Source organism: Eucyclogobius newberryi, unplaced genomic scaffold, assembly GCF_026437365.1.
Source record: "Eucyclogobius newberryi isolate DKJ021-1_F unplaced genomic scaffold, fEucNew1.0.hap1 SCAF_26, whole genome shotgun sequence".
In the NCBI taxonomy this organism is placed as follows: Eukaryota; Metazoa; Chordata; class Actinopteri; order Gobiiformes; family Gobiidae; genus Eucyclogobius; species Eucyclogobius newberryi.
The window spans coordinates 35,310-56,775 of record NW_027315901.1 but is presented as its reverse complement, the minus strand read 5'-3'; the positions used below and the strand labels follow the sequence as shown (position 1 = coordinate 56,775).

The 21,466-nt window shown below is 47.9% G+C and overlaps 1 protein-coding gene across 1 annotated transcript in view; it reads right to left on the bottom strand.

Moving 5' to 3' along the window:
• Window positions 1–6,987: 6,987 nt before the first annotated feature.
• LOC140372582 (citron Rho-interacting kinase-like) overlaps window positions 6,988–21,466 on the bottom strand; it is a 49,023-nt gene continuing 34,544 nt past the window's right edge. Inside the window, exons 16-17 of the mRNA XM_072459719.1 lie at window positions 7,584–8,097; window positions 6,988–7,041 (exon numbers count right to left, since the gene is read on the bottom strand). Coding sequence (XP_072315820.1) covers window positions 7,018–7,041; window positions 7,584–8,097 — 538 coding nt within the window. The 3' untranslated portion in view covers window positions 6,988–7,017. The remainder of the gene's footprint in view (window positions 7,042–7,583; window positions 8,098–21,466) is intronic.

Sequence of the window (21,466 nt, the reverse complement as noted above, 5' to 3'; positions counted from 1 at the left end):
AGCAAGAGTCCTCCAGCTTTGAGAGGGAGGTGCTGGAGCCAGAGTCCTCCAGCTTTGAGAAGGAGGTGCTGGAGTCAGAGTCCTCCAGCTTTGAGAGGGAGGTGGTGGAGCAAGAGTCCTCCAGCTTTGAGAGGGAGGTGCTGGAGCCAGAGACCTCCAGCTTTGAGAAGGAGGTGCTGGAGCCAGAGTCCTCCAGCTTTGAGAAGGAGGTGCTGGAGCCAGAGTCCTCCAGCTTTGAGAAGGAGGAGCTGGAGCCAGAGTCCTCCAGCTTTGAGAAGGAGGTGCTGGAGCCAGAGTCCTCCTGCTTTGAGAGGGAGGTGCTGGAGCCAGAGTCCTCCAGCTTTGAGAAGGAGGTGCTGGAGCCAGAGTCCTCCAGCTTTGAGAAGGAGGTGCTGGAGCCAGAGTCCTCCGGCTTCGAGAAGGAGGTGCTGGAGCCAGAGTCCTCCTGCTTTGAGAGGGAGGTGCTGGAGCCAGAGTTCTCCAGCTTTGAGAAGGAGGTGCTGGAGCCAGAGTCCTCCTGCTTTGAGAGGGAGGTGCTGGAGCCAGAGTCCTCCAGCCTTGAGAGGGAGGTGCTGGAGCCAGAGTCCTACACCTTTGAGAGGGAGGTGCTGGAGCCATAGTCCTCCAGCTTATAGAGGAGGTGCTGGAGCCAGAGTCCTCCAGCTTTGAGAAGGAGGTGCTGGAGCCAGAGTCCTCCAGCTTTGAGAGGGAGGTGCTGGAGCCATAGTCCTCCAGCTTATAGAGGAGGTGCTGGAGCCAGAGTCCTCCAGCTTATAGAGGAGGTGCTGGAGCCAGAGTCCTCCAGCTTTGAGAGGGAGGTCCTGGAGCCAAAGTCCTCCAGCTTTGAAAAGGAGGTGCTGGAGCCATAGTCCTCCAGCTTTGAGAGGAGGTGCTGGAGCCAGAGTCCTCCAGCTTTGAGAGGAGGTGCTGGAGCCAGAGTCCTCCTGCTTTGAGTGGGAGGTGCTGGAGCCAGAGTCCTCCAGCCTTGAGAGGGAGGTGCTGGAGCCAGAGTTCTCCAGCTTTGAGAAGGAGGTGCTGGAGCCAGAGTCCTCCAGCTTTGAGAGGAGGTGCTGAAGCCAGAGTCCTCCAGCTTTGAGAGGGAGGTGCTGGAGCCAGAGTCCTCCAGCTTTGAGAGGGAGGTGCTGGAGCCATAGTCCTCCAGCTTATAGAGGAGGTGCTGGAGCCAGAGTCCTCCAGCTTTGAGAGGGAGGTGCTGTTGCCAGAGTCCTCCAGCTTATAGAGGAGGTGCTGGAGCCATAGTCCTCCAGCTTATAGAGGAGGTGCTGGAGCCAGAGTCCTCCAGCTTTGAGAAGGAGGCGCTGGAGCCAGAGTCCTCCAGCTTTGAGAGGAGGTGCTGGACCCAGAGTCCTCCAGCTTTGAGAGGGAGGTGCTGGAGCAAGAGTCCTCCAGCTTTGAGAGGGAGGTGCTGGAGCCAGAGTCCTCCAGCTTTGAGAAGGAGGTGCTGGAGTCAGAGTCCTCCAGCTTTGAGAGGGAGGTGGTGGAGCAAGAGTCCTCCAGCTTTGAGAGGGAGGTGCTGGAGCCAGAGACCTCCAGCTTTGAGAAGGAGGTGCTGGAGCCAGAGTCCTCCAGCTTTGAGAAGGAGGTGCTGGAGCCAGAGTCCTCCAGCTTTGAGAAGGAGGAGCTGGAGCCAGAGTCCTCCAGCTTTGAGAAGGAGGTGCTGGAGCCAGAGTCCTCCTGCTTTGAGAGGGAGGTGCTGGAGCCAGAGTCCTCCAGCTTTGAGAAGGAGGTGCTGGAGCCAGAGTCCTCCAGCTTTGAGAAGGAGGTGCTGGAGCCAGAGTCCTCCGGCTTCGAGAAGGAGGTGCTGGAGCCAGAGTCCTCCTGCTTTGAGAGGGAGGTGCTGGAGCCAGAGTTCTCCAGCTTTGAGAAGGAGGTGCTGGAGCCAGAGTCCTCCTGCTTTGAGAGGGAGGTGCTGGAGCCAGAGTCCTCCAGCCTTGAGAGGGAGGTGCTGGAGCCAGAGTCCTACACCTTTGAGAGGGAGGTGCTGGAGCCATAGTCCTCCAGCTTATAGAGGAGGTGCTGGAGCCAGAGTCCTCCAGCCTTGAGAGGGAGGTGCTGGAGCCAGAGTCCTACAGCTTTGAGAGGGAGGTGCTGGAGCCAGAGTCCTCCAGCTTTGAGAAGGAGGTGCTGGAGCCAGGGTCCTCCAGCTTTGAGAGGGAGGTGATGGAGCCATAGTCCTCCAGCTTATAGAGGAGGTGCTGGAGCCAGAGTCCTCCAGCTTTGAGAAGGAGGTGCTGGAGCCAGAGTCCTCCAGCTTTGAGAGGGAGGTGCTGGAGCCAGAGTCCTCCAGCTTTGAGAAGGAGGTGCTGGAGCCAGAGTCCTACAGCTTTGAGAGGGAGGTGCTGGAGCCAGAGTCCTCCAGCTTTGAGAAGGAGGTGCTGGAGCCAGGGTCCTCCAGCTTTGAGAGGGAGGTGATGGAGCCATAGTCCTCCAGCTTATAGAGGAGGTGCTGGAGCCAGAGTCCTCCAGCTTTGAGAAGGAGGTGCTGGAGCCAGAGTCCTCCAGCTTTGAGAGGGAGGTGCTGGAGCCATAGTCCTCCAGCTTATAGAGGAGGTGCTGGAGCCAGAGTCCTCCAGCTTATAGAGGAGGTGCTGGAGCCAGAGTCCTCCAGCTTTGAGACTCACCCAAAGGACCAGTAGGACTCACCCAAAGGACCAGTAGGACCCACCCAAAGGACAAGTAGGACCCACCCAAAGGACAAGTAGGACTCACCCAAAGGACCCGCGGGACTCACCCAAAGGACAAGTAGGACCCACTTAAAGGACAAGTAGGACTCACCCAAAGGACCCGCAGGACCCACCCAAAGGACAAGTAGGACCCACCCAAAGGACAAGTAGGACCCACCCAAAGGACCAGCAGGACTCACCCAAAGGACAAGTAGGACTCACCCAAAGGACAAGTAGGACTCACCCAAAGGACAAGTAGGACCCACCCAAAGGACAAGTAGGACCCACCCAAAGGACCAGGTCAACAATGTGACCTCTGTGACCTGGACAGTTCCTTGTTCTGATCATAAAGAGTCTGAGGCCACGTCGAGCGTCATAATCTTTAATATTCTGTGACAAAATCTACAGAACAATAATAAAAGACATCGATTTCACCAACGATCAGCACCAACGGCAAAAACAGATATGAAATAAACGGACGAGAAACAAGTGCAAACAGAGCGCCTCCCGCAGGAGGACAGAGCGCCTCCCGCAGGAGGACAGAGCGCCTCCCGCAGGAGGACAGAGCGCCTCCTGCACGAGGACAGAGCGCCTCCTGCAGGAGGACAGAGCGCCTCCTGCAGGAGGACAGAGCGCCTCCCGCAGGAGGACAGAGCGCCTCCCACAGGAGGACAGAGCGCCTCCCGCAGGAGGACAGAGCGCCTCCTGCACGAGGACAGAGCGGCGCGAGGACAGAGCGCCTCCTGCAGGAGGACAGAGCGCCTCCCGCAGGAGGACAGAGCGCCTCCCACAGGAGGACAGAGCGCCTCCCGCAGGAGGACAGAGCGCCTCCTGCACGAGGACAGAGCGGCGCGAGGACAGAGCGCCTCCTGCAGGAGGACAGAGCGCCTCCTGCAGGAGGACAGAGCGCCTCCTGCACGAGGACAGAGCGCCTCCTGCAGGAGGACAGAGCGCCTCCTGCAGGAGGACAGAGCGCCTCCTGCACGAGGACAGAGCGCCTCCTGCAGGAGGACAGAGCGCCTCCTGCAGGAGGACAGAGCGCCTCCTGCAGGAGGACAGAGCGCCTCCTGCAGGAGGACAGAGCGCCTCCTGCAGGAGGACAGAGCGCCTCCTGCAGGAGGACAGAGCGCCTCCTGCAGGAGGACAGAGCGCCTCCTGCACGAGGACAGAGCGCCTCCTGCAGGAGGACAGAGCGCCTCCCGCAGGAGGACAGAGCGCCTCCCGCAGGAGGACAGAGCGCCTCCCGCAGGAGGACAGAGCGCCTCCTGCAGGAGGATCACACATTTCAACATCAGATATATTTTCTTTTAATTAACAAAAAATATAGAATTCAAGTAGATTATCAAAACAATAAAATGCTAAATCAAGATGTTAGAGGCTGGAGGAGGCGTCTGGGGAGAGGGAAGTCTGAACAGCCCTCAGAACCTGTTAAAGAAAATGTGTCTAAATAAATATGATTATGAACAAAAGTGAAGAAATAAAATGATTGAAGGGAAAAGGTAGAAGCCACAGAGTATTTACACCAGGACCAGGACCAGGGACCAGGACCAGGACCGGGGACCAGGACCGGGGACCAGGACCAGGACCGGGGACCAGGACCAGGGACCAGGACCAGGACCGGGGACCGGGGACCAGGACCGGGGACCAGGACCAGGACCGGGGACCGGGGACCAGGACCGGGGACCAGGACCAGGACCGGGGACCAGGACCGGGGACCAGGACCAGGACCAGGGACCAGGACCAGGACCGGGGACCGGGGACCAGGACCGGGGACCAGGACCGGGGACCGGGGACCAGGACCAGGGACCAGGACCGGGGACCAGGACAGTGAGAGGTTCCTCTCACAGTGAGAGGTTCCTCACAGTGAGAGGTTCCTCACAGTGAGAGGTTCCTCACAGTGAGAGGTTCCTCACAGTGAGAGGAACCTCACAGTGAGAGGTTCCTCACAGTGAGAGGTTCCTCACAGTGAGAGCAGGTGATGAACCACATTTGAATGATTCTAAGACATTTTCTTCAGGGACAGAGAATCTGGAAGTTCTAGAGCTTCTGTTGGAGACCTCTGTGCTACATGCTACATGCTACATGCTAGCTGTGGCTAATGTGGCTTCTTGGTCCAGGTTGTGTTTGTTATCAAAGGCAGCTCGTCTTTGGCCGTACGGTCCACTCTGGTCCACTCGTGGTCCACTCGTGGTCCACTCGTGGTCCACTCGGGTCCACTCTGGTCCACTCTGGTCCACTGTGGTCCACTGTGGTCCACTCTGGTCCACTCTGGTCCACTGTGGTCCACTGTGGTCCACTGTGGTCCACTCTGGTCCACTCTGGTCCACTCTGGTCCACTCTGGTCCACTCTGGTCCACTCTGGTCCACTGTGGTCCACTGTGGTCCACTCTGGTCCACTCTGGTCCACTGTGGTCCACTCTGGTCCACTCGTGGTCCACTCGTGGTCCACTCTGGTCCACTCGTGGTCCACTGTGGTCCACTGTGGTCCACTCTGGTCCACTCTGGTCCACTCGTGGTCCACTGTGGTCCACTGTGGTCCACTCTGGTCCACTCGTGGTCCACTCTGGTCACTCTGGTCCACTCTGGTCCACTGTGGTCCACTCTGGTCCACTCGTGGTCCACTCTGGTCACTCTGGTCCACTCTGGTCCACTCTGGTCCACTCGTGGTCCACTCTGGTCACTCTGGTCCACTCTGGTCCACTCTGGTCCACTCGTGGTCCACTCTGGTCACTCTGGTCCACTCTGGTCCACTCGTGGTCCACTCTGGTCACTCTGGTCCACTCTGGTCCACTCTGGTCCACTCGTGGTCCACTCTGGTCACTCTGGTCCACTCTGGTCCACTCTGGTCCACTCGTGGTCCACTCTGGTCACTCTGGTCCACTCTGGTCCACTCGTGGTCCACTCTGGTCACTCTGGTCCACTCTGGTCCACTCTGGTCCACTCGTGGTCCACTCTGGTCACTCTGGTCCACTGTGGTCCACTGTGGTCCACTGTGGTCCACTCTGGTCTTGTGTGGTTGAGGTTCAGAGTTGAACATTCAGGACTCGTCATAATAAAAATAGACATTCCAACTTTAGATCCTCATAGAAAAGTGGGCGGGGCCTCTGCTGCACCAGGGGGAGGGGCTCTGTGCTCAGGACTCTTCTGAATGATGGGGATGAGGAGGAGCAGAGGAAGAGGAGGAGCAGAGGATGAGGAGGAGCAGAGGAAGAGGAGGAGCAGAGGATGAGGAGGAGCAGAGGAAGAGGAGGAGCAGAGGATGAGGAGGAGCAGAGGAAGAGGAGGAGCAGAGGAAGAGGAGGAGCAGAGGATGAGGAGGAGCAGAGGATGAGGAGGAGCAGAGGATGAGGAGGAGCAGAGGATGAGGAGGAGCAGAGGAAGAGGAGGAGCAGAGGATGAGGAGGAGCAGAGGAAGAGGAGGAGCAGAGGATGAGGAGGAGCAGAGGAAGAGGAGGAGCAGAGGAAGAGGAGGAGCAGAGGATGAGGAGGAGCAGAGGATGAGGAGGAGCAGAGGATGAGGAGGAGCAGAGGAAGAGGAGGAGCAGAGGATGAGGAGGAGCAGAGGAAGAGGAGGAGCAGAGGATGAGGAGGAGCAGAGGAAGAGGAGGAGCAGAGGATGAGGAGGAGCAGAGGAAGAGGAGGAGCAGAGGATGAGGAGGAGCAGAGGAAGAGGAGGAGCAGAGGAAGAGGAGGAGCAGAGGATGAGGAGGAGCAGAGGATGAGGAGGAGCAGAGGATGAGGAGGAGCAGAGGATGAGGAGGAGCAGAGGAAGAGGAGGAGCAGAGGATGAGGAGGAGCAGAGGAAGAGGAGGAGCAGAGGATGAGGAGGAGCAGAGGAAGAGGAGGAGCAGAGGAAGAGGAGGAGCAGAGGATGAGGAGGAGCAGAGGATGAGGAGGAGCAGAGGATGAGGAGGAGCAGAGGAAGAGGAGGAGCAGAGGATGAGGAGGAGCAGAGGAAGAGGAGGAGCAGAGGATGAGGAGGAGCAGAGGAAGAGGAGGAGCAGAGGATGAGGAGGAGCAGAGGAAGAGGAGGAGCAGAGGAAGAGGAGGAGCAGAGGATGAGGAGGAGCAGAGGATGAGGAGGAGCAGAGGAAGAGGAGGAGCAGAGGAAGAGGAGGAGCAGAGGAAGAGGAGGAGCAGAGGAAGAGGAGGAGCAGAGGATGAGGAGGAGCAGAGGAAGAGGAGGAGCAGAGGTGACAGAATTCGGCCTTTTGTGATGCTACATGTGCTTTTAAAATGTGGGGAAGAGTTAAAGTTCTCCTCGTTGCTCCTCGTTGCTCCTCGTTGCTCCTCGTTGCTCCTCGTTGCTCCTCGTTGCTCCTCGTTGCTCCTCTCAAACTGAGGACTGGTCCCACACCTGAAAGAGAAGAAAAACATTGGTGTCAGAAAATGTGAAAATTATTTTTAATAGAATGTTAAATCTGTACAAAAAAATGAATGTGTAAGAAAGTGTGAGGCGCTCTGAGGTCTTCACTGTGAGTGGCCTCTCCACAGACCTGACTGGTACTTGCACTGGAGGAGCCTCCTTCTGCTTGTTTCTATAGGAATGTGATTCCTTTGGCTGCAATATTCCTAATATGGAATAAAAGGTACAGTATCTGTTTCCATGGAGAAAGTTCTGGAATATGGCTTTAACTTTGTTTCCATGGAAACGTGCCTGTGATGTTCCACCTCCAGAAAGTGACTGTCAGCTTTAAGTTCTATTGTTCTGTAGGTTTTTGTTCAAAGAATGTGGCCAACGAGTCGACACTTAATGTAAAGAATACAAAGGCTTGAGCCCAACACTGACCCCTGTGGAGCGCCACAACCTCATTTACATGTTTGCCCCTTTAAATCCTCTTTATTGTCTGCCTTGTTTATCACAGCATAAGTGTTTGGGACCCCCAAGGGCCCCTATACCTTGTTAGGGTTGATGGGAGTGCGTCCGGACCCCGTGTGCAGCCTCTGTCTCTCTCTCTCCTCAAACCGTCCCTCAGGCCCCCGGCCCGGCCCCGGGGACCTGTCTCTGCGCCCGTCCATGGCTCTGCCCGGCGAGCGCTCTGGCCGAGGGTCCATGGCCCGGCCTGGGGACCGCTCCAGGAGAGCCCTGCCCGGGGACCCGGTCCCCCGACCCTCCAGCAGACGCCCAGGCGACTTCTCCCTCTGCTGGGGCCGCTCCAGGGGCCGGCTGGGGGAGTGCTCACGCCTGAACTCTGTGCGTGCCTCTCTGTAGCGGTGAGGGGTCCCGGGGTCTGCACTGGCCTCTCTGTAGCGGTGAGGGGTCCCGGGGTCTGCACTGGCCTCTCTGTAGCGGTGAGGGGTCCCGGGGTCTGCACTGGCCTCTCTGTAGCGGTGAGGGGTCCCGGGGTCCGGGTTGGTGGCCAAACGTTTGGTGATGTGCTCGTTGTAGGACGGAGGGCCACGTTTGTTTGGACTGAAAGAGTTGAAGCACAGATTAAAGGTCTGACATGGCCCCGCCCTCTTCATCACGGAGGGCCCCGCCCTCTTCATCACGGAGGGCCCCGCCCTCTTCATCACGGAGGGCCCCGCCCTCTTCATCACGGAGGGCCCCGCCCTCTTCATCACGGAGGGCCCCGCCCTCTTCATCACGGAGGGCCCCGTCCTCTTCATCACGGAGGGCCCCGCCCTCTTCATCACGGAGGGCCCCGCCCTCTTCATCACGGAGGGCCCCGCCCTCTTCATCACGGAGGGCCCCGTCCTCTTCATCACGGAGGGCCCCGCCCTCTTCATCACGGAGGGCCCCGCCCTCTTCATCACGGAGTCTAAAGTAGAGTTTCTCTGACTCCATCAAACTGAAAATAACTAAACGTCTTACTTTTCAAAACATTGTCCAGAGGACAAACGTCCTCTACGACGGCTCTGTCCAGGACCAAGGACACTGACCTGGACCACGCCCATTTCAGACCAAGTTTAGCTCAGGTGCTTTTTCTTAATGTTGTGTTTTATGAGTATAAATAGAATAAAAACAAGAAACGGGACCAGAGAGCTGGTCTCTCCCGTCTCCATAGTGACCAACCTGTACCTGCAGCACCTCCTTCTCAGGCTCCGCCCCAAAACTTTGGTATCGCTACATGGACGACACAAGAGCACATCAGTGTGACAAGAGGAGGTGTCCACCCGCTCAGAGGACAAGAGGAGGTGCCCACCCGCTCAGAGGACAAGAGGAGGTGCCCAGCCGCTCAGAGGACAAGAGGAGGTGCCCAGCCGCTCAGAGGACAAGAGGAGGTGCCCACCAGCTCAGAGGACAAGAGGAGGTGCCCACCAGCTCAGAGGACAAGAGGAGGTGCCCACCAGCTCAGAGGACAAGAGGAGGTGCCCACCAGCTCAGAGGACAAGAGGAGGTGTCCACCAGCTCAGAGGACAAGAGGAAAATCACGCCTGGAACGCCCTCTCAGTCTGTGGATTCCCCGCTTGGGCTTTTAACAGAGTGAAGGGAACCAAAAAGCAGGACAAAAGGGACAAAAGGGAAACAGAACAGAGAAGGGTTTTTCTGTCCCTCATGTCTCTGGACTGTTTATATTAAGAAAACACTTCCTCCTCATGACTCAAGCGTCTGTCATCTGCAGTAAGACCTGTACAGGAACCTCAGGCACCACATGACTCTCAGTATAAGACCTGTACAGGAACCTCAGGCACCACATGACTCTCAGTATAAGACCTGTACAGGAACCTCAGGCACCACATGACTCTCAGTATAAGACCTGTACAGGAACCTCAGGCACCACATGACTCTCAGTATAAGACCTGTACAGGAACCTCAGGCACCACATGACTCTCAGTATAAGACCTGTACAGGAACCTCAGGCACCACATGACTCTCAGTATAAGACCTGTACAGGAACCTCAGGCACCACATGACTCTCAGTATAAGACCTGTACAGGAACCTCAGGCACCACATGACTCTCAGTATAAGACCTGTACAGGAACCTCCGGCACCACATTACTCTCAGTATAAGACCTGTACAGGAACCTCAGGCACCACATGACTCTCAGTATAAGACCTGTACAGGAACCTCAGGCACCACATGACTCTCAGTATAAGACCTGTACAGGAACCTCCGGCACCACATGACTCTCAGTATAAGACCTGTACAGGAACCTCAGGCACCACATGACTCTCAGTATAAGACCTGTACAGGAACCTCCGGCACCACATGACTCTCAGTATAAGACCTGTACAGGAACCTCCGGCACCACATGACTCTCAGTATAAGACCTGTACAGGAACCTCCGGCACCACATGACTCTCAGTATAAGACCTGTACAGGAACCTCCGGCACCACATGACTCTCAGTATAAGACCATTGAGCACAATATTCTGGTTCACACCAGCAAAGCTCTGATTTCACCTGAAATAAAGTCATAAACTCCGCCTCCTTTTACTTTTTATAATTGTAGAGTTTGAAATCAGATCCAGGTTTCTCGTCTTATAAATCTAGAGATAGTTTTATTCCATCATCAGAGTCTGGAACAGAGAGAGAAATCTGGACAAAACATTCATTTTTAGAGTTTCAACTTTGACTTAGACTTAAGTCTGGATCAAAGTCACTTTGTCAAGATCTTTATCCTGGTGAAAAGAGAGAGTTTATCTCTAAGATTGTTCATAGTTCTTTATGAAGTATCACACCTAAATACTGAAGAGATTCTGTTCTTTCTAAAGGTCAGAGGGGGCGCCAGAGAGAGAATTTCAGTTTTTTTGTACCTTCATTTTGCCTCCAGACATTGGACCAGTTTCATGAAGAAAATGCATCACATCTGGTTTGGTCAGATATTTGCTTTAAATCCTATTTATCTGATATGTACCAGTTTGTTCCTGTAAACCAGAGCTCCTCCCCTTGTTCTAAAGTCACTCACGGTGTGCCTCAGGGGTCAGTACTGGGTCCAGGTCTCTTTACTCTTTACATGCTGCCGTTAGGTCACATGATCAGGTCACATGGCATTAACTTCCACTGCTCTGCAGACGACACTCAGCTGAAGAACCGGTTCTCCTCCTGAAGAACCGGTTCTCCTCCTGAAGAACCGGTTCTCCTCCTGAAGAACCGGTTCTCCTCCTGAAGAACTGGTTCTCTCCTCCAGGTTTATAGAAGGAGGAGCTAAGGACAGAAGGAGGAGCTAAGGACAGAGTATAGTATAGTATAGTATAGTGTTGTATAGTATAGTATAGTGTTGTATAGTATAGTGTTGTATAGTATAGTGTTGTATAGTATAGTGTTGTATAGTATAATATAGTGTTGTATAGTATAGTGTTGTATAGTATAGTGTTGTATAGTATAGTGTTGTATAGTATAGTGTTGTATAGTATAGTGTTGTATAGTATAGTGTTGTATAGTATAATATAGTGTTGTATAGTATAGTATAGTGTTGTATAGTATAGTGTTGTATAGTATAGTGTTGTATAGTATAGTGTTGTATAGTATAGTGTTGTATAGTATAGTGTTGTATAGTATAGTGTTGTATAGTATAGTATAGTGTTGTATAGTATAGTGTTGTATAGTATAGTATAGTGTTGTATAGTATAGTGTTGTATAGTATAGTATAGTGTTGTATAGTATAGTGTTGTATAGTATAGTGTTGTATAGTATAGTGTTGTATAGTATTGTGTTGTATAGTATAGTGTTGTATAGTATAGTGTTGTATAGTATAGTATAGTGTTGTATAGTATAGCATAGTGTTGTATAGTATAGTATAGTGTTGTATAGTATAGTGTTGTATAGTATAGTGTTGTATAGTATAGTGTTGTATAGTATAGTGTTGTATAGTATAGTGTTGTATAGTAGTGTTGTATAGTATAGTATAGTGTTGTATAGTATAGTGTTGTATAGTATAGTATAGTGTTGTATAGTATAGTGTTGTATAGTATAGTGTTGTATAGTATAGTGTTGTATAGTATAGTGTTGTATAGTATTGTGTTGTATAGTATAGTGTTGTATAGTATAGTGTTGTATAGTATAGTGTTGTATAGTATAGTGTTGTATAGTATAGTGTTGTATAGTATAGTGTTGTATAGTATAGTATAGTGTTGTATAGTATAGTATAGTGTTGTATAGCATAGTGTTGTATAGTATAGTGTTGTATAGCATAGTGTTGTATAGTATAGTGTTGTATAGCATAGTGTTGTATAGTATAGTATAGTGTTGTATAGTATAGTGTTGTATAGTATAGTATAGTGTCGTATAGTATAGTGTTGTATAGTATAGTGTTGTATAGTATAGTGTTGTATAGTATAGTGTTGTATAGTATAGTGTTGTATAGTATAGTATAGTGTTGTATAGCATAGTGTTGTATAGTATAGTGTTGTATAGCATAGTGTTGTATAGTATAGTGTTGTATAGCATAGTGTTGTATAGTATAGTATAGTGTTGTATAGTATAGTGTTGTATAGTATAGTATAGTGTCGTATAGTATAGTGTTGTATAGTATAGTGTTGTATAGTATAGTGTTGTATAGTATAGTGTTGTATAGCATAGTGTTGTATAGTATAGTGTTGTATAGTATAGTATAGTGTCGTATAGTATAGTGTTGTATAGTATAGCATAGTGTTGTATAGTATAGTATAGTGTTGTATAGTATAGTGTTGTATAGTATAGTATAGTGTTGTATAGTATAGTGTTGTATAGTATAGTGTTGTATAGTATAGTATAGTGTTGTATAGTATAGTGTTGTATAGTATAGTGTTGTATAGTATAGTGTTGTATAGTATAGTGTTGTATAGTATAGTGTTGTATAGTATAGTGTTGTATAGTATAGTGTTGTATAGTATAGTGTTGTATAGTATAGTGTTGTATAGTATAGTATAGTGTTGTATAGTATAGTATAGTGTTGTATAGTATAGTGTTGTATAGTATAGTGTTGTATAGTATAGTGTTGTATAGTATAGTATAGTGTTGTATAGTATAGTGTTGTATAGTATAGTGTTGTATAGTATAGTGTTGTATAGTATAGTATAGTGTTGTATAGCATAGTGTTGTATAGTATAGTGTTGTATAGCATAGTGTTGTATAGTATAGTGTTGTATAGTATAGTGTTGTATAGTATAGTGTTGTATAGTATAGTATAGTGTCGTATAGTATAGTGTTGTATAGTATAGTGTTGTATAGTATAGTGTTGTATAGTACAGTATAGTGTCGTATAGTATAGTGTTGTATAGTATAGTGTTGTATAGTACAGTATAGTGTTGTATAGTATAGTGTTGTATAGTATAGTATAGTGTTGTATAGTAGTGTTGTATAGTATAGTATAGTGTTGTATAGTATAGTGTCGTATAGTATAGTGTTGTATAGTATAGTGTTGTATAGTATAGTATAGTGTCGTATAGTATAGTGTTGTATAGTATAGTATAGTGTCGTATAGTATAGTGTTGTATAGTACAGTGTCGTATAGTATAGTGTTGTATAGTACAGTATAGTGTCGTATAGTATAGTGTTGTATAGTATAGTGTTGTATAGTACAGTATAGTGTTGTATAGTATAGTGTTGTATAGTATAGTATAGTGTTGTATAGTAGTGTTGTATAGTATAGTGTTGTATAGTTTAGTGTTGTATAGTATAGTATAGTGTTGTATAGTATAGTGTTGTATAGTAGTGTTGTATAGTATAGTATAGTGTTGTATAGTATAGTATAGTGTTGTATAGTATAGTATAGTGTTGTATAGTATAGTGTTGTATAGTAGTGTTGTATAGTTTAGTGTTGTATAGTATAGTATAGTGTTGTATAGTATAGTGTTGTATAGTAGTGTTGTATAGTATAGTATAGTGTTGTATAGTATAGTATAGTGTTGTATAGTATAGTATAGTGTTGTATAGTATAGTGTTGTATAGTAGTGTTGTATAGTATAGTATAGTGTTGTATAGTATAGTGTTGTATAGTATAGTGTTGTATAGTACAGTATAGTGTTGTACAGTATAGTGTTGTATAGTATAGTGTTGTATAGTATAGTGTTGTATAGTATTGTATAGTATAGTGTTGTATAGTATAGTATAATATAATATAATATAGTATAATATAGTGTAATATAATATAGTATAATATAGTATAATATAGTAAAATATAATATAGCATAATATAATATAGTATAATATAATATAGTATAATATAGTATAATATCATATAGTATAATATAGTATAATATAATATAGTATAATATAATATAGTATAATATAATATAGTATAATATAGTATAATATAATATAGTATAATATAATATAGTATAATATAATATAGTATAATATAATATAGTATAATATAGTATAATATAGTATAATATAATATAGTATAATATAATATAGTATAATATAATATAGTATAATATAGTATAATATAATATAGTATAATATAATATAGTATAATATAATATAGTATAATATAGTATAATATAATATAGTATAATATAATATAGTATAATATAATATAGTATAATATAGTAGAAAAAGCTTCAGTTGTAGTCATCTGGACTCAGTTTGCAAAAATAGACGTTTCGACTCTCATCCAAGGAGATAAGGAGAATCGCTTGGCCTTTCTTGATTGTTCCACGATCAGAGGAGAGGACGGGAAACTCCAAATAGAAGTATATAGGAAACCTACACACACGGACCAGTATCTGCTCTTTGGTTCCAACCACCCACTACAGCACAAGCTGGGTGTGATCAGAACCTTACAACACAGAGCTCAAGGTGTGCCCATCAGCTCAGAGGGCAAGAAGAAAGAGGAAAAACATGTCCGAAATGCCCTCTCAGCCTGTGGTTACCCCGCTTGGGCTCTCAACAGAGTGAAGAGAACCAAGAAGCAGGACAAAAGGGAAACTGAACAGAGAAGGAAGGGTGTTTCTATCCCTTATGTGTCTGGCCTGTCGGAAAAACTGCAGAGAATTTTTAGACAACACGAAGTCCCTGTTTATTTTAAACCAGGAAACACTTTAAGACAAAAACTGGTTCATCCTAAGGACAAGTTGCCGACTCAAAAACAGAGCAATGTAGTTTATTCGATCCAATGCAGTGAAGAAAGCTGTAAAGAATGTTACATAGTGAGACGAAACAGCCTCTGCACAAGAGGCTCTATCATCACAGAAGACACTGGAGTTCAGGACCACAGGGCGCCGTGCATCTCCACCTTGAAGCCTCTAATCACTCGTTTGAAGACGGTGAGGTGAAGGTTTTAAGCAGGAGAAAAGATGGTTTGAAAGAGGAGTCAAGGAAGCTATTTTTGTTAAAAAAGAAAGACCTTCTTTAAACAGAAATGGAGGGCTAAGATTCAATCTCCCTGGTATCTATAATGGTACTGAACCCCTGGAGAGGGAGAGGACCAGGACCAGGACATTTAGATGCTAATCAGGTACTCAGGGTGAGCCAGTGTCTCACAAAGACAAAGGGGAGACTAAGAGCCCATTATTCTGAATAGGCTCGGTAGATACAAGGGGGGAGTTTCTGTTGAAACAAACAACTCTTTCTACTTCAGGAAGGCTCCGCCCAATGGGCGGGGCTTACCACAGAACAGTATTAATATCGGAGTTCTCGATCTAAATTCTTTTATTGACAATGACTCTTGGATGAGAGTCGAAACGTCTACTTTTTCAAACTGAGTCCAGATGAAACAACTGAAGCTTTTTCTACTATGGACCACGCCTGGACCAATGAGGGATTACACCCACATAGTATAATATAGTATAATATAATATAGTATAATATAGTATAATATAATATAATATAGTATAATATAGTATAATATAATATAATAAAGTATTATATAGTATAATATAATATAGTATAATATAATATAGTATAATATAGTATAATATAATATAGTATAATATAGTATAATATAATATAGTATAATATAGTATAATATAATATAGTATAATATAATATAGTATAATATAATATAGTATAATATAGTATAATATAGTATAATATAATAGTATAATATAGTATAATATAATATAATATAGTATAATATAATACAGTATAATATAGTATAATATAATATAGTATAATATAATATAGTATAATATAGTATAATATAGTATAATATAATAGTATAATATAATAGTATAATATAATAGTATAATATAGTATAATATAATATAGTATAATATAATACAGTATAATATAGTATAATATAATATAACATAGTATAATATAATATAATATAGTATAATATAATACAGTATAATATAGTATAATATAATATAACATAGTATAATATAATATAGTATAGTATAATATTCCGGCGCAGCTGAAGCTGCTGCTGCGTTACGACGCTCCATCTCTTTCCGAACTTTTTCTAACTTTCTCTGCCCTTTTCATTTTATTATTTTGGAAATACTTTACATACATCCACTTGCCGGATGTGTACAAACCGACACGCGCTGGACACGCCCTGATTTGGACTTATTCGGCTGGATTATTGCGTTTTTTCGTCTCGTTGCGGCATGTGTGTGGGACCACACCCTTGTACATCTGAGGCCTGTGTATGAACCCATTGGCGCAGGCAGCCTGTGGTGTCCCGTGAGGTGAGGATGTGGTCTGCTGAGAGCGAGGAGGCTCTGAGGGACTGCTTCAGCACCACTGTCTGGACTGAGCTTTATGACCCACATGGGGAGGACATCAACACCATCACAGAGTGCATCACGGACTACATCAACTTCTGTTTTGAGAACATTGTTCCCTCCCGGACGGTGCGGTGTTTTCCAAACAACAAGCCATGGATTAACCGTGAACTGAAGGCTCTGCTGAAGTAGAAGAAGAGAGCCTTCAGGTCAGGGAACAAGGAGGAGCTGAGGACTGTGCAGAAGGAGCTGAGGAGGAAGATCAGGCAGGCTGAGGCCGGCTACAAGAGGAGGATGGAGGAGCAGCTGCAGCAGAAGAACATTCAGGGAGTGTGGAGGAGCCTGAAAACCATCTCGGGCTTCAAAATCCCCCCTGCCCAGACAGAGGGGGATCTACAGTGGGTGAATGATTTAAATGCTCACTTCTTGAGGTTTGATCGGTCACCCGCCCCTCCCCCTGCACAGCTGCATGCTCCCTCTTCCACAGCTGGACAATGCCCTGCATCTGTTCCTCTGCTCTGGCCCATCAGCTCCCCACTCCCCCTGGACTCACCTGTCCCCCCAGCACACAGTCCCCCTGGACTCACCCATCCCCCCAGCACACGGTCCCCCTGGACTCACCCATCCCCCCAGCACACGGTCCCCCTGCCAACCACTGACTGTCACAGCAGCACAGGTGAGGAGAGAGCTGAAGAGGATTAAAGTGAGGAAGGCAGCAGGACCTGATGGCATCAGCTCCAGGCTCCTTAAGTCCTGCAGATGAACTGTGTGGAGTTATGGAGCATGTCTTCAACATGAGCCTGAAGCTGAGGGTGGTACCACAGGTCTGGAAGACCTCCTGTCTGGTACCTGTGCCTAAGACACCGCGCCCCAAAGACCTCAACAGCTTCAGGCCAGTGGCTCTCACGTCCCACCTGATGAAGACACTGGAGCTGGTCCTGGACCACCTCCGCTCCACCGTGAGCTCAGCCATGGACCCGCTGCAGTTTGCATATCGTCCTGACATCGGAGTGGAGGACGCCGTCATCTCCTGCTGCACCGCTCTCTCTCTCACCTGGAGAAGCCTGGCAGCTCTGTGAGGATCCTGTTCTTCGATCGTTTTAAAAGAATTTCATTCTATTATCATTATTATCTTATTATTATTATTATCTGATTATCTTTATTTTTATTGATCTATTTTATTTTATTTCCCCCCTCCATTCCCTATTAAGAATGGAGAGGAGTTTTGTTCATAAGAGTTTGTTGTTTTCTTCTATTAAGAGTGTGTTTGAAACGTCCTATAATCTGTCCTTTCCTCCTGTTCTACTGCAACAACCATGAAAGGATTATCTTATCATATGATATAATATAATATAATATAATATAATACCTTGGTGGAGGCAGAGACACGCTTTACAAAGTTTTTATTTACGGTTGTTTTTTTACTTATAAATTACATTTCATTTAAAATGTTCAAGACAAAGTTTTTTCAAGATTTCCCACAGATAAAAAAAGAGCTCCTCCTCCTGTAAAAAATGAAAAATACAATTTTACCACATTTTTCAAATTTTGAAGAAAAATGAGTGGCACAAAAGTGGTCCCAGTGTGAGCCCTCCACCTCCACCACCTCCTCTACCTCCACCTCCACTTCCTCCACCTTCACTTCCTCTTCCTTCACTTCCTCCACTTCCACCTCCATCGTCACTTCCTCCACCTCCACCGTCACTTCCTCCACCTTCACTTCCTCTTCCTTCACTTCCTCCACCTCCACCATCACTTCCTCCACCTCAGAGACACAAGCTCCACCTCAGTGCAAAGACATGCTGTGATTGGCTGAAGAGGACAGAGACCGATAGAGTGAGAGAAAACATTGTGTCTAATGTATTGACATGTCTCACTTCCTCCTTCATTCTCGTCTCTGCAGCTCCTCTCCCCATGCACCAAGGTGTGTTTCAGGTGTGTCCAGGTGTGTTTCAGGTGTGTCCAGGTGTGTTTCAGGTGTGTCCAGGTGTGTTTCAGGTGTGTCCAGGTGTGTTTCAGGTGTGTCCAGGTGTGTTTCAGGTGTGTCCAGGTGTGTTTCAGGTGTGTCCAGGTGTGTTTCAGGTGTGTCCAGGTGTGTTTCAGGTGTGTCCAGGTGTGTTTCAGGTGTGTTTCAGGTGTGTCCAGGTGTGTTTCAGGTGTGTTTCAGGTGTGTCAAGTTGTGTTCGGGTGTGTTTCAGATGTGTCCGGCTGTGTTCGAGTGTGTATCAGGTGTGTCTCAGGTGTGTCAAGTTGTGTTCGGGTGTGTTTCAGATGTGTCGGGTTGTGTTTGGGTGAGTCTCAGATGTGTGGGGTTGTGTTCGGGTGTGTTTCAGATGTGTGGGGTTGTGGTCGGGTGTGTTTCAGATGTGTTCGGGTGTGTTTGGGTGTGTTTCAGATGTGTCGGGTTGTGTTTGGGTGAGTCTCAGGTGTGTTTCAGGTTTGTCTCAGATGTGTCGGGTTGTGTTCGGGTGTGTTTGGGTGCGTTTCAGTTGTGTCGGGTTGTGTTCGAGTGTGTTTGGATGCGTTTCAGTTGTGTCGGGTTGTGTTCGGGAGTGTATCAGGTGTGTTCAGGTGTGTCAAGTTGTGTTTGGGTGTATGTCGGGTTGTGTTCGGGTGTGTATCAGGTGTGTCCAGGTGTGTTTCAGGTGTGTCTCAGGCGTGTCTCAGGTGTGTCAAGTTGTGTTCGGGTGTGTTTCAGATGTGTCGGGTTGTGTTCGGGTGAGTCTCAGGTGTGTCTCAGGTGTGTTCGGGTGTGTCTCAGATGTGTCAGGTTGTGTTCGGGTGCGTTTCAGATGTGTCAGGGTGTGTTCGGGTGTGTATCAGGTGTGTCCAGGTGTGTTTCAGATGTGTCAGGGTATGTTCGGGTGTGTTTCAGATGTGTCAGGGTGTGTTCGGGTGTGTTTCAGATGTGTCAGGGTGTGTTCGGGTGTGTTTCAGATGTGTGGGGTTGTGTTCGGGTGTGTTTCAGATGTGTGGGGTTGTGTTCGGGTGTGTTTCAGATGTGTGGGGTTGTGGTCGGGTGTGTTTCAGATGTGTGGGGTTGTGTTCGGGTGTGTTTCAGATGTGTCATGGTGTGTTCGGGTGTGTTTCAGATGTGTCAGGGTGTGTTCGGGTGTGTTTCAGATGTGTGGGGTTGTGTTCAGGTGTGTTTCAGGTGTGTCCCAGGCGTGTCTCAGGTGTGTCAAGTTGTGTTCGGGTGTGTTTGGGTGCGTTTCAGATGTGTCAGGGTGTGTTCGGGTGTGTTTCAGATGTGTCAGGGTGTGTTCGGGTGTGTTTCAGATGTGTCGGGTTGTGTTTGGGTGAGTCTCAGATGTGTGGGGTTGTGTTCGGGTGTGTTTCAGATGTGTGGGGTTGTGGTCGGGTGTGTTTCAGATGTGTCGGGTTGTGTTTGGGTGAGTCTCAGGTGTGTTTCAGGTTTGTCTCAGATGTGTCGGGTTGTGTTCGGGTGTGTTTGGGTGCGTTTCAGTTGTGTCGGGTTGTGTTCGAGTGTGTTTGGATGCGTTTCAGTTGTGTCGGGTTGTGTTCGGGAGTGTATCAGGTGTGTTCAGGTGTGTCAAGTTGTGTTTGGGTGTATGTCGGGTTGTGTTCGGGTGTGTATCAGGTGTGTCCAGGTGTGTTTCAGGTGTGTCTCAGGCGTGTCTCAGGTGTGTCAAGTTGTGTTCGGGTGTGTTTCAGATGTGTCGGGTTGTGTTCGGGTGAGTCTCAGGTGTGTCTCAGGTGTGTCCAGGTGTGTTTCAGATGTGTCAGGGTATGTTCGGGTGTGTTTCAGATGTGTCAGGGTGTGTTCGGGTGTGTTTCAGATGTGTCAGGGTGTGTTCGGGTGTGTTTCAGATGTGTGGGGTTGTGTTCGGGTGTGTTTCAGATGTGTGGGGTTGTGGTCGGGTGTGTTTCAGATGTGTGGGGTTGTGTTCGGGTGTGTTTCAGATGTGTGGGGTTGTGTTCGGGTGTGTTTCAGGTGTGTCCAGGTGTGTCTCAGGCGTGTCTCAGGTGTGTCAAGTTGTGTTCGGGTGTGTTTGGGTGCGTTTCAGATGTGTCAGGGTGTGTTCGGGTGTGTTTCAGATGTGTCAGGGTGTGTTCGGGTGTGTTTCAGATGTGTCAGGGTGTGTTCGGGTGTGTATCAGGTGTGTCCAGGTGTGTTTCAGGTGTGTCTCAGGTGTGTCAAGTTGTGTTCGGGTGTGTTTGGGTGTGTTTCAGATGTGTCAGGGTGTGTTCGGGTGTGTTTCAGATGTGTCAGGGTGTGTTCGGGTGTGTTCGGGTGTGTTTCAGATGTGTGGGGTTGTGTTCGGGTGTGTTTCAGATGTGTGGGGTTGTGTTCGGGTGTGTTTCAGATGTGTCAGGGTGTGTTCGGGTGTGTTTCAGATGTGTCAGGGTGTGTTCGGGTGTGTTTCAGATGTGTCAGGGTGTGTTCGGGTGTGTATCAGGTGTGTCCAGGTGTGTTTCAGGTGTGTCTCAGGTGTGTCAAGTTGTGTTTGGGTGTGTTTCAGATGTGTCGGGTTGTGTTCGGGTGAGTCTCAGGTGTGTCTCAGGTGTGTTCGGGTGTGTCTCAGATGTGTCAGGTTGTGTTCGGGTGTGTTTGGGTGCGTTTCAGATGTGTCAGGGTGTGTTCGGGTGTGTTTCAGATGTGTCAGGGTGTGTTTCAGATGTGTCAGGGTGTGTTCGGGTGTGTTTCAGGTGTGTCCAGGTGTGTTTCAGGTGTGTCTCAGGCGTGTCTCAGGTGTGTCAAGTTGTGTTCGGGTGTCTTTGGGTGCGTTTCAGATGTGTCAGGGTGTGTTCGGGTGTGTTTCAGATGTGTCAGGGTGTGTTCGGGCGTGTTTCAGATGTGTCAGGGTGTGTTCGGGTGTGTTTGGGTGCGTTTCAGATGTGTCGGGTTGTGTTCGGGTGTGTTTGGGTGCGTTTCAGATGTGTCAGGGTGTGTTTGGGTGTGTTTCAGATGTGTCAGGGTGTGTTCGGGTGTGTTTCAGATGTGTCAGGGTGTGTTCGGGTGTGTTTAGGATGTGTCAGGGTGTGTTCGGGTGTGTTTCAGATGTGTGGGGTTGTGTACGGGTGTGTTTCAGGTGTGTCCAGGTGTGTTCGGGTGTGTTTCAGATGTGTCAGGGTGTGTTCGGGTTTGTTTCAGATGTGTGGGGTTGTGTTCGGGTGTGTTTCAGATGTGTCAGGGTGTGTTCGGGTGTGTTTCAGATGTGTGGGGTTGTGGTCGGGTGTGTTTCAGATGTGTGGGGTTGTGGTCGGGTGTGTTTCAGA